The sequence below is a fragment of the Phycodurus eques genome, chromosome 19, assembly GCF_024500275.1.
Source record: "Phycodurus eques isolate BA_2022a chromosome 19, UOR_Pequ_1.1, whole genome shotgun sequence".
Lineage (NCBI taxonomy): Eukaryota > Metazoa > Chordata > Actinopteri > Syngnathiformes > Syngnathidae > Phycodurus > Phycodurus eques.
This window is the reverse complement of record NC_084543.1, coordinates 6,976,695-6,988,978: the sequence shown is the minus strand read 5'-3', so window position 1 is coordinate 6,988,978 and position 12,284 is coordinate 6,976,695. Positions and strand designations below refer to the sequence as shown.

Sequence of the window (12,284 nt, the reverse complement as noted above, 5' to 3'; positions counted from 1 at the left end):
GTCTGTCTTTTATTTCAGTGCTATACATGTTGCATAGTCCGTCCATGTTCTAATCATCCATTTTTTTGGGCGCACAGTGGAGAAATTTACAAAACTAAAAACATGGGAACATAATGGCAAATACAAATTAACTGGTTAATTCATCTGGTCAATTACCACAATTAAATTGGTATCAATATGTTGCATGTTATAATAGTTTCCACTGCACATCTGTTAACATTTACATAATGAAATCTAAAAGTGTTAATAATAGTCACATTCTACAGTTACGACTAAATTGATTGTTTACAAAATATTGGCGTCTAATCGTAGTTAACACAGCATTGCGCTAGTGGGCAGTAGCATTCAGCATGCGTGTTACCTAACCAAGACAATAACCATAGAAGAAGATGGTTGACGGAACCTTACTATTGGCTTTTGGGAACACGAACTTATTTTGATGGAGCACACAGTCGACGAACCATGTCCTTCGCCACCAAATTATTTTAAATACTCTGAACACGACCAACTAAGGTCTTTCAAGATGCCATGGCCATTTGGTTTAATTATTGTCCTTTTTTTTTTTTTAAGAATAAGTGGATGCGAATGTAAAGTTTGAGTGGTTATGAAGATACGAGTTCATCTACCAGCAGCTCCACGAGTTGGAAAAAATGTACTGTTGAGAAACTGTAAAATTTAAGAGTTAACGTTTAGGTAAATTCATAGACTATAAAGTCAAATCTATTGCGGATCCTCTACCAGGTACACTAATACTATTAGAACGCTGTACGAGAAGAAAACTGTGGTGTGCTGTTTTGTATTTTAATGCGGATCCTCTACCAGTTACACTATATTCGCGTAGAATACTGTACTGTATGTAAACTGTCATAGTCAAAAGAGGCTTTGGCCTGGTGGGGTGGTCGGCGAGCCTGTGCGTGAGTGTCTGGTTGTGAGCTGTGGTCGACAACACCTCCCGTTTACGTGTGCTCATTGTTTTTGTGTTTTGCTGTTCTCCCGGCGTTCGGTAAACGGCTGGAAAGTGCATCAGCGACTGGCTTTGATTTTCGTTCAGTACAGTGGTAGCCAGATTTATGGATTTATTTAATTCATTGCGTAACCATGCTCACTCGTATTGCAAATCAACGTTCCCCATTGAAATGAATGGAAATGCCATTAAACCGTTTTAGCTTCTCAAAAAACACCAACATTTTTGTCATGTGTTTTTAATTAGAAAAATATGGCTAAACTCTATTGTACTGTATAAAGATAGTCATAAAATAGGAAAAAAGAATGTAAAGAAATATATATTTTTTTCCACTTCACTGTCACCTCCCTTTCATCAGCTTACCCATTTTTCCATGGACATAGATGCACAACTTAGTAATTATTTTAACACTGTTAGTTGGCGTTACAGCCTTTATGGCCTCCTTCTGCTTCAGTATAGTACATATTGTAAAAGTAGTGCGCTCGTAGTCAACTAAACACACCTCGCTCATGTTGTTTATATGATTTCAAGCTTTAATACAATGGGCATGAGCCGCTTCTGTTAAAAAAATTAATTTGGCAAAATACCTGCTCAAAAGATGAAAAATGCGAGCACAAAACTTGAACAACTGTACTTTCACTGCGAAGTAATCCCCGTGAAGTGATGGTGGCTGGATCTTGTGAAGTTGCGGAAAAAATGGACCGAGCGACAGCCTTTAATGTGAAAAACCTGTCTTGACGTTGGGGCACTCATAAGTCAAGGTGACACTGTACAGGCCACTGTAATAAGCCATAAAAAACAAAAAAACAAAAAAACACTTTAAAATAAACATGGTATATGATATTTCACCCTTTACTACTGTATGCTTTTTCAGAGGGTGTGTAAGGAGTTTGTCTACAAGGATGGAGTCTCCTACCCTGACTGCTGATGTTCGTCTAGAAGTGTCCCAGTGTTTCCAGAGCCTCACTTTGTCAGCTCCAAAAGAAGATGCTATCCGTGCTCTTCAAACCCTCTGCTCTTACTTGGACGAAGCACCTGAGAATGCGAGCGCTTTGGTCCAAAAGGAGAATTTCCGCAGGTCTCATTTCACTCGCACTCTTCAGTTCCTGGTTAAGAACATTCAAGCCGACTGGCTGCACGACCTGACTGTGGCACAGCGTTCGGAATTATGGGATGGCCTCTTCATGCGTGGACCTCCTGAACAGGCTCTGCTGGTGCTGATGGAGGGAATCGGAGCGTTAAGGTACAAGATGCATGGGAGACAACTTTATTTTTCTCTTTTAATATCAGGCACGGCGTTGACTTGTATTGCTCTGCAGACGACACCCAACTCTCGTTGTTCTAAAACTGGACAATCTAAATCAGTGGTTCTTAAACTGGCGGTCATGAGGCGAAGCTTGGGGATCCACAAAATAATTTGCAATCAATTGTTATGTTGTATCATTTAAAAGGGTGGGTACTATAAAACAGACAAACAAAACCAATTACTCACGCCTACATATATTAGCTTTGGGCCAATAATAGCTCGGATATGATTGGGACATCACTGCATGAATTATGTTTATTAGAGCAAAAAGTGTAGTGTTAGAGGAATAAAGTCCTATTTTTGTCAAGAACAAAACGTGTACTTTTCAAGACCATAGTCCTCTATTTTTAACGAAGCAGTGTGCATTTTTTCCCCCAGAATAAAATGTGTAGTATTATGAGAAGTGAGTTGTATTTTTTAAATTCACTTCCTACCACTGTTAAACTTTAATATTATAATGTTATGACTTGGAAAAATACAACTTTATTCACGTACGATTACTAACTTATACCCCAACAAAATAAGTTTTTGTTCTTGTAATGATTTGTTTTTTCTTGAAAAAATGCAATTATGTTTTCTTAACATTGCAACATTTTTCTCTAAAAAGTATGATTTAAAAAAAACATATTGCAACATTACGCCCTTTTTCTCAGAAATAAGCAATTTATAAATTACTATAGCATTTAGGTATACACGTGGTAGTTAAGTTTAATTGGTGTTAGGATTATGAGGGAGTCCTTGGAAAAATTGCAACTTTTTTCTATAAAATAGGCAACCTTTTAATACCTACGGCATTTTGGGTTGCACATGGTTGTTATGTTTGGTCGGCTTTAGGATTATTAGGGGGTCGTTGGAAAAAATGTCTTCGCTGTAAGGGGTCCCTGGACCCGAAAAGTTTGAGTAGGTGTTAACTTTGTATTGTGGATTGTGCAGCACGTTTTTTTTTTTTTTTTTTTAACTTGTTTAAAAAAGTTATTATCTGATGTTATCTACTTTCCAGACCAGGTTCAAATCTGGACCACTTGGTCAGCATCACAGAGAGATTCATCAAGAGCGGTCGCACGGCTGAACTGCTGTGGTCCTACTGTCCGGCCGCGGGTCCCGCAGACTCCCCCCAGCTCCGAGAGGCCCTCGTGTCACGTATTGTGGCGCTGCCTGACCTCACTGCCAATAAACTGCAACACAAAAACAAATCCTCCTTCCTTCCTCAGCAGTACTATCCTCTGCTGGCTAAAGAGATGCTCACCGCCTTGGAGCGGACATGCAAGGCGCTCAAAGGTAAGAGATTCGTGTTCTTTGAGCCGGGGGTTCGCACACTTTTTGAGTCCACTGATCATTTACAGGGGATAATTTTTTTCCAAAGGGCCCCCTCATCAGAGGTGGGTAGTAACATGCTACATCTATTCCGTTAAATTTATTAAGTAACTTTTTGGATGATTTTGTACGAGTAGTTTTAATGCAAGGTACCGTTTTTCTTTTTGCTTGAGTATTTGTGTTTGTAGTTATGATATACAAATATGTATTTGTTGTGTATTTCTTGTGGTATATTTGCCAGATGGCACGAGCTGTTCCTTGACTTTTGTGGCTCAGACACTTGGAAAACTCTGTGCCCAAGGACATGGTGGTAAGTTTATGTAAAGTACATATTCGGAAGCGTTAATTTTTATTGAAACACTAAAACCCTACGTAATCGAGTATGCCAATAAAAGAACTGAACAGATGGTGCTTGAGGAGTTAAAAAAAAAAAGTTATGTAATGTTAAATAATTCCCCATGAGGAATCGTTTAATGCTGTTTAATAAAAAAAAAACAAAACACTTTTGCTTGAGAGCTCTTGTAAAAATGAGACCCCTAGTTATTTGAGTGCTCAAGTGTCACTTTTTGTTGTAATCCTCTCGCCAGGTTTGTTGCTGGCAGCGATGACTCCCAAAATGTCCAGCGCCACACGCACAGACATGGTGTGGCAGAGGGTTTGCTGGAAGCTGCTGGAAAACGTTCCCCAGCGCTGGATGGAGAGTGTGCTCACCGGCCTGGTTCAGGCTGTCCGTGGGTGAGGCCGCTGGGATACATCCCACTTAGTTCTCAGGCTATAAACAAGAGCTTCAAACCAAGCAATCCCCACCAACAGCATAAAACATCGCAACGACTTAACGCCAAACCAAAACAACTTCCTCGGTTCGAAATGGGAATGGAGGAATCACAGTTTATCGAATTCCATCTCCTTATCCCAAATAAAAACACCAATACAACAAAAACAACCCTCCCTCTCACGCAACAAATTGTGGATGTTGTTTTATCTTATTATATAACACTAATTTTGTGGGGCTTTCATTTTTCAGGCCTGATGCTTTGGGTAGAATCATGGGGAATCTTGTGTTAACAAATAAGACGGCCCAGTTTGTCATCACGCATAAACTGCTGCTGCTGCAATATAAATTTGAGGTAAGCTATTACTTCAACTACAACTCGTAAACCAAATGTCATGATGCATTTCTTTTTTTCTACCCAGACTCGCACGTTGAGAGTGATTCTGGGTTACCTCGCTGCAGACAAGGAGAGAAGACCGCTGCTTATCCAAGTGAGTGCACTGAATGTTTTGTAAACCAGTGTTTGCCAGCCTTTATTGAGCCAAGGCACATGTTTTACATTAAAATAAAATTGTTAATATACTGCAAACTATGATCCCTAAACAGTTTAGTATATTTGCAAGCACATCTAACAAGAATACCCTTCAAAATAAATGGCTTACAGATGATTTGATTAAAAAAATAAAAATGTGGCCCAGGCTAAACGTAGCTCCTCCCCTTACACAAAAAGATCTTCTCTCAGTTGAGATGTGTCACTTCAGCAATACTTCCATTTCACCAATTTCTACTTTCGTAATATCCAGGACTTTGGTGCCATCTTGTGGCATATTAGGGAGTTACAGAAAGGACACAAAAATCCTAGTCTTCCTGTGATTGGAATCGTGTGTTTTTGTATTCTTAGGTGTTACGGTCGGTGTCCCAAGCATGGGCCAACCCCAGCGCGGTGAAACACACTCCCCTGGAGCAGCAACTGTACGTCAGCAAGGCCCTGCTGCTGTGTGTCAGTCTGCTGGAGGACGCCGAGCTGCAGGAGCTACGTTCAGGTGCCGCTCTCCCCATATAATTTGAGAACTTTGTGGCTAATACTGTGACGTCCCGGATGTGCATAAAAACTGGGAAATCCCCCGGTGAAACCGACGTCCAAACAATCTTTTTGCCATTGACTCTTTTCTGCTCCATTGTTTCCCGTTTGCTTTTCTCGCGTGTTTGTTTTGTTCCACAATTGTGACATTTGTCGCCTTTTGATGACGTATAGGTCGGATGCGCGCCCCGTGAGCATCAGTACTGCACTTGTGTCGATTACATATCGGATTTATGGCCACACGTGAGAGAGGCCTGGGTTGGATATGAAAAAATTGCAATTGCGCTGTTCACATTGGCATGAAAGAATCTGATACATGTCTCACTGGGAAGAAAAAATCGGAATAGACCTGCAGTGGGAACATGACCTATGTCTATAACAGTATGTCTTTGCTTCCCATAACAAGGCTTCTCATTTTTAATTAGGCTTCTCATTTTTAATTAATTTAGAAATCTTTTTTTTTCTTTCATTGTTTTTTGTCCCCCCCCCCCACAGAACTGCTGCAGTGCATGTTGGGAGGCATGCAGAGCCACCTGGACAGCAGCGTGGTGCGCATTAGGCATATTGGCATGGTAGTGGGGGAGTGTCTGAGCTCCCGCATGAATATCAACGGAACCAAGCTCCAATTTGAGGTCAGTGATTAATTGAGACGTAGACAAACAGTCTTGAAAGATTCCGCTGTAATCTCCTGCATATCCATGGGTCCCTTTTTGCAAATTCACCCATCTTCCTTTGTTTGCTGAAAAATTCACTTATTCGTAGATATTGTTGTACTCCTTGCAAAATGGCCAAAGCCATCAGTGATTTTCAAATAGCGGTATGCGGGTTCTGCCACCATATTGTGGCATCTATAGGCCTTCAATTGCTTGCAGCTTTTTGCGATTCGTGGCAGGGCTCAGTCCCCTCCATAATTTTTTAAAGTTTCTCTTCTTTAAGTGGAATGGTTTTTCTACCTTAGTGATTCCCAACCACGCGTGAAATTATCAAATTTTACTTAATTGGTCTGAAAAGTGTTATTTATTTACTCGATGCACCTGTTGCCATTCATACAACAGAATCAGTCATGGCACGCACACACTGAAGAATTAAAATTGTGAATAAATTGAGACAAGCTCATCATTATTTCAGTAAATATACTTTTTTTGTCTGGTGGTGTAGTGTGAGATTTTTGTGCCTTTGCCCAATAAAGGTTGGGGAATATTACTGCATACAGTGAAATGCATACATTTGAACTTTTTGTGCTTCCTGAGCATGATACAGTCCCCCCAAAAATCTAAACAATCATCAATTGCTATCATTTTTTGCTGTAGTTTGAACAGGATGAGGAAACTCGAGAGCTGGTTTCTCTCATGACTCCTATTAACATGGACGAATCAGAACCTGAATCGGAAGATGGGTAAATAACTCAACAATTACAAGCAAGTTGGAAGCCAATCCCGCATTACAGTGTCGTGAATAACTGTTTGCTGGTTTTATTTAATATCACGTGCAGGGTCAGCCGTCCTCTAGAGATCAGAGAAACTCCACCAATTTACAATGAATCATCACCAAATGAACAAGAAACGAGATCATCCAAAAATGAGCCAGACTCTGACCTGGATAGGTAGGTATTAGCCGCGCTAATACACCTTTTCAATTACTAGGATTTATCCCCAGTCTGGCACATCTTTTGATTATTATTATTTTTTTTTAGACTATTGTACAGTTTTTCTTTCTCAGACTATTTTTTGACTTTAGCAGTCTTTCTCAACATCAAGTCAAGAAATGTGCGTATTTTTTAATGATCTACACTACTCACAAAATGTAAGGGATATTAGGGTACACTCGTGACCTTTTCCATTCAGTTCCATGTTAGAGTAGAGCAAGTGGTGCAAAAAGTCCTGAAACATTGAACAGTGAATTCAGATGTTTGGAGAAGTCAAATTAAATGAATCTGTAAAGGTTCTGATGCATTTTATGTTCATCATTTTTACTCATGCAGGTAGTGTTGTTAAGTGTGTCTTTTACTATTGCAGTGATGACGAGTTCACGCCTTATGACATGTCTGGAGATCAGGAAATAAATAAAGCTTCACCACCACGCTACCTCCGAGATTGCCTAGAAAGTATGTTTCCAAACTTTTGGTCTTTTTCCCCCCCCACATCATCGTATCATTTCATCATGTCCCGACTCCCAACCTTTTCTTATACATCCAGATTTAATTTCCTCCGAAGACCCGGAGCGCGTGGAGCTCAGCTTGACGGTTACCGAGAGTCTGGTGAGAAAGAACGTCTTCGCAGCCAAGGAGGTACAATGGCGGCACACAGCACAAGTAATCTACGTACACAGTGTATCTAAAATCGTGACGAAAAGGAAATGTCTTTTACCCCCACAGATTAAATATGTACAGTGAAACCCTCATAGAAACTAGCATGGATGTCGCTGTAATTGCAAACCTTTAAACAAATGTTTGAACACAAGCAGTAGCAACACATCATTCAATACTCACAGGCATTTTTTTTTAATCCTCTGTGAAAAATGACGTTGCAGTTTATTTAGTTGAGACAATCGTCTGTTTCATCATTAAATCTAAATGTAGTATGTCTGCTTGTATTATGCTGCTCCCTGCTGGCCAAGGCATGCACACTCGAATGAGCAGCACAATGCCTATTAAATTATCATGCTGCACAAACAGTTCCATTCCCTACATTCTATTAAATGATGTTTTTACTGCATGCTTTATAAAGTACAATACTGGAGAATGCTATTTAACATTTTTATTTTACTACAGGGATACAGGGAATACACAGGGATAAATGACATTTCCATTGATTTCCGGAAGGAAAGATAATTCAAGATGATTAATTAAACCCATAAGTAAAAGCACCACTGTATGGAAAGTGGAAAGTCTATGTCAGTGGTTCTCAAACGTTTTACACCAAGTACCACCTCAAAAAAATACTTGGCTCTCCCAAGTACCATGATCATGACCAACATTAACATACAGTAACATAGTAGACCTACATGTTCAGCAAAAACAAAGTGGCATTTATTCCTATTTTTTTTTATTCCTATTTCTATTCTGGCTAGTGAGTGTATAATTGACAGTCAGTGTTGTGTTTCTTTAGGTCAGTGTCCAGCTAACCAAAGTTCTGCTTCACATGGAGGATAAATACAACATAAATGGCTTCCTGGCTCTCAGGCAGGCCACCATGGTGGCGATTGTGGTCACTGACTGCATCCCGGTATTGTCCGCCGCCTCTTCCACATGAGACTATCACAGATTGAAACTCATTTCATGACATTTTAAGAAGCTTAACTGTTTGTTGATGATTGATTCCAGGTGACCGAGTACCTGACTACAGAGTTCTACTCCTTAAACTACAGTCTTCGCCAGCGCTTGGATATTTTAGAGGTCTTAAAAAAAAAATAAACAAAAAACTCAAGCCAAATAATGCTTTTTGGGTCTCCAAAATGGGTCCAAAACTGTGCACGAAATAAAATGCTGTCTTATTCTTCAGGTTCTTGCTGTGGCAGCTCAGGAGCTGTCGTTGCCAACCCCAGGAAACGCGGATCCGATTGTCGCCACAGATGTCACGCCCGACTCGGCTAACAACTCGGCTCACTGGCAGCAGGTTGTTGAGAAGCGCATTCAGGCAAAGACTAAGCGCATCAGTAAGGTATTTCAACCACAAACACTACTGTTCAAAGGTTTGGGGTCGCCCAGCCAATTTCAAAATTTCCATAAAACCACAACGTTGTAAACAGGTGGTTGCAAAAGGAGGAATAATGTTCTGATTATGAAAAAAGAGCTTCAGCTTTATTAAGTAACAATTAGAATAGCATACAAATGATCATTAAGTACAATCTCTCTCTATTATCCTAGCTAAATAGCTAGATACATAATTTATTTATCCATAAGGGAATTTCACATTCTTACAGGGAGCCGTCCAGCCTCCAGCAAAGGCCGCAGCCAACCGTTACGCACCGGTTGCTGGATATTTCTTCTTTCCTCTACTCAGAAATTATGACAAGTGAGTCAGAAAATTTCCCCCGTACAAATGCATGTTCATCTTTTGAGCTTTGAGCAATTACAAATGTGTGTTCATCTCATGTTTACCAGGCCTCAGGTGACCTTCGACTTGTTGGGAAGTGACCACCTGGTGTTGGGCAGGTTGATCCACACCTTGGGCGTCTTCATGCATTTGGCAGTGAATGCACCGGTATTTATATCGTTACAATAAACAAACCCCATGTCCCCCTAAATTATGTTTTTAATGGTATTGATGACATTATTTTCCATTTTTGTCCTGCAGGTTGCTGCGCAGATGGGTCGTGCTCTGCTTGGCTTTGTGTGGACGGTGCGCTACCATACTGACCAGTAAGTAATTGAAAAAAAAAAAAAAAAAGTGCTTTAATTTGTAGCATCCAATTTTTCAATGTTTGACAAGAACTTGAATTTTGGCATAAGTCAAGTTACTCTCGCAAACAATTACTGTGGATAGGGGCAACATGTTGGACTACTGACAATCATGTCTGCCTCACAGTTGGGAGGTTCGGGGTTCAAATCTTGGTTCTGGCCTTCCTAAAAGCAAACGTTAGCTTCATTGAAGACAAGTTGTCCATAGGTGTGAACGTCAGTAAACTGTATGGGTTTGATTTTGTTTGATTTTGCCAGTATGCATAATACCGCTAACTATCAAAATATTAGTAATACATTCAAAACCGTGATAATAACTATGCAATTTACCAGGGCTGTACTGTGTTGGAAAATCGTGAAGCTGATCTTAAGTTTAAAAACAAACAATAAATGTGGGCGCTACAGAAGATTTGCTGTATGTGTTGGATGCGTAACAAGCAAAGTTTTTTTTATTTTATTTGCAGGCTGGTAAGACGAGGCGTCCTCTTTGCCGTCTGCTCTGTGTTTATGAGCATGCCCTGTCAAAACTTACTGGTGGACCTTGCAGACCAGCTTTTTGAAACCAGATCTTGGTTGGCAGGTAAAAATAAAAATAAATAATGCATTTCCCTTTCAGTGAAACACACAATCACATATATAAATGGACTCAACCATTTACAGAATACATACACAGCTGCGCTGGTTTCTCGGAAGAGGACAAGGATCCAGGATGTCCTGCAATGCACATATTGTCTATGACGTGACTGGTTTATTTATGTATTTATTTTATTCATTCTGCAGCTATAAGTATTTTATTAATATATTTACCAGGGGCTGAATCCCCATTTCCTGTTACACGCTAGAGATGCACTTTGACAAAGAAAATCGTTTTGTTTGTTTGCTGTGCTATGTGTTGTACTCCCAAGATGTGGCCGAGGGTGACCTGGATGCAGATTGCCAGAGTTTGGCCGTGCAGTGTCTGGTGCTGCTGGATAAGAGCCTGAAGAAACAGCTCCAGAGTCCGCAAGCCCTCAGCATAGAATCACGATGACCGACAACGACAACAACAACAACAAAAACCGCACCGAGTCAAAGAGAACATTCTGTCCTCACTAGGACTGCAGGTGTTGATGATGATGATCAAGGAAGCGGATGACAGCAAAGTCCCTGAGAGCGGGAGGACTTTTTTCCCTTCCTGGAACATGAGACCAAGAAAATGAAAATGAAAGCACGTCTTGTCCCTCGGCTCTGTATCTGTGTGTATATGCCTTAACAGTACACACAATTTTTACATCTAATTTTCGTTCAAACTTCGACTCATGGTCAAACCAGATAAAATGTGGCTAAAAAGGAGAAATATTATTCCATTTTATTGGTTAATATAGTGTGAAGAGGATATCCTTTATATAGTAGAGGCATGTCCTTTTGTCTCTTTCCTGTACAAACAGATCTCACTATTGGGGTTGTTTGTTCTCAAAGGACATCCTGTGAATATTTATGTAAAGAACGAAGTCGTACACACAGTGGAAAAATAAATTGCGCTTCCTCCTGTGACATAAATGGACGGTTTCACATGAGAATGAGTTCTCTAAAATTCAGTTTCTCGAAGAAACTGCAAAAGATGACAATTTGTAGTATCTATTTAGATTTTTGTTTACCCCAACTCAAATACTTGCATATATTCATATACACTATTTTCTAGGGACTCTGAATTGTCATCACTTAACATTCGTCATACATTGAATGATGAACATGCGGTGACCTCAGTTATTTATCATCAATTGAAATTTTGACGTAGTAAGTGTTTTTGGAAAAAATGGTAGACATACTTCAGAAACATCACTTGTGCAATAGTTCATGTATTTGCATTTGGTACACTCTGTCCCATACAGAGTTCACACACGGTATTAGGTTTGAAACGGGAAGTATAGTTCTTCATGTTGTTGCTACTTTGGTTACTCCATAAACAACCACAGTGCAGCTCACCCTCTGTCTACTGATGTCCCTAATAGCGTATGCTTTTGGCGCTACGTCGTACTCATTTGAATATCAATGCAGATCGAAAGGAAACTAGCGAGGCACTAACAGCGTCTTGCCGATATATTGGTACCTGAGTTTTTCGAGATAGGAACCATCACTTAGCCGATTTTGTTATTTGATGTTTTTTTTTTTATCTTAAGTTGTTAATTTTCTTACAAGGGCTCGCTATGGTATTGGGGAATTTTACAACAAGGAGCAGTGAAAATTTCTTCAAAAAAAGAGGCCAAGTGCTTTCTTCAAGTTCTCTCCCAATTAAACTTTACTTTAAAACTAAACAAAGAGAATTACATATTGTCTGGCATTGATCACTATTTAGGTCTGTCTGGCATTAATCAATATTTCAGAGAAAAAGGCGAAGTATTTTTTTTACACCACTTTTTTTGGGTCCTATGAAACAATGTGATTTCCTATTTATGTATCATCATTCTA

General features: G+C 39.8%; 1 protein-coding gene across 6 annotated transcripts; it reads left to right on the top strand.

Moving 5' to 3' along the window:
* The first annotated feature begins 450 nt into the window (after positions 1-450).
* On the top strand, positions 451-12,114 carry telo2 (TEL2, telomere maintenance 2, homolog (S. cerevisiae)). 6 transcript variants are annotated; one of them, XM_061706824.1, is made up of 22 exons: positions 451-741; positions 1,839-2,207; positions 3,271-3,548; positions 3,826-3,894; positions 4,172-4,319; positions 4,609-4,711; positions 4,779-4,847; positions 5,258-5,399; positions 5,933-6,069; positions 6,748-6,833; positions 6,930-7,040; positions 7,453-7,541; positions 7,633-7,724; positions 8,545-8,661; positions 8,760-8,831; positions 8,938-9,096; positions 9,359-9,450; positions 9,540-9,639; positions 9,733-9,797; positions 10,301-10,416; positions 10,497-10,592; positions 10,742-10,801. In XM_061706824.1, exons 2-21 carry the CDS (start codon positions 1,867-1,869, stop codon positions 10,577-10,579), a joined length of 2,469 nt encoding a protein of 822 aa, XP_061562808.1. In that variant the 5' UTR covers positions 451-741; positions 1,839-1,866; the 3' UTR covers positions 10,580-10,592; positions 10,742-10,801. The 6 variants fall into 6 exon arrangements, with proteins under 6 accessions (XP_061562808.1, XP_061562806.1, XP_061562805.1 ...); XM_061706822.1 differs by lacking the exon at positions 10,497-10,592 and having other exon boundaries at positions 451-652; positions 10,742-12,114; XM_061706821.1 differs by lacking the exon at positions 10,497-10,592 and having other exon boundaries at positions 451-693; positions 10,742-12,114.
* The last annotated feature ends 170 nt before the right edge of the window (positions 12,115-12,284 follow it).

Excerpts from the sequence above, each read along its gene's own strand:
- telo2 (XM_061706822.1), top strand. The coding sequence starts at position 1,867 with ATGGAGTCTCCTACCCTGACTGCTGATGTTCGTCTAGAAGTGTCCCAG. Across the intron at positions 6,070-6,747 it reads GAACCAAGCTCCAATTTGAG|TTTGAACAGGATGAGGAAAC; the intron begins GTCAGTGATTAA and ends TTTTTGCTGTAG. Across the intron at positions 7,041-7,452 it reads CCAGACTCTGACCTGGATAG|TGATGACGAGTTCACGCCTT; the intron begins GTAGGTATTAGC and ends TTACTATTGCAG.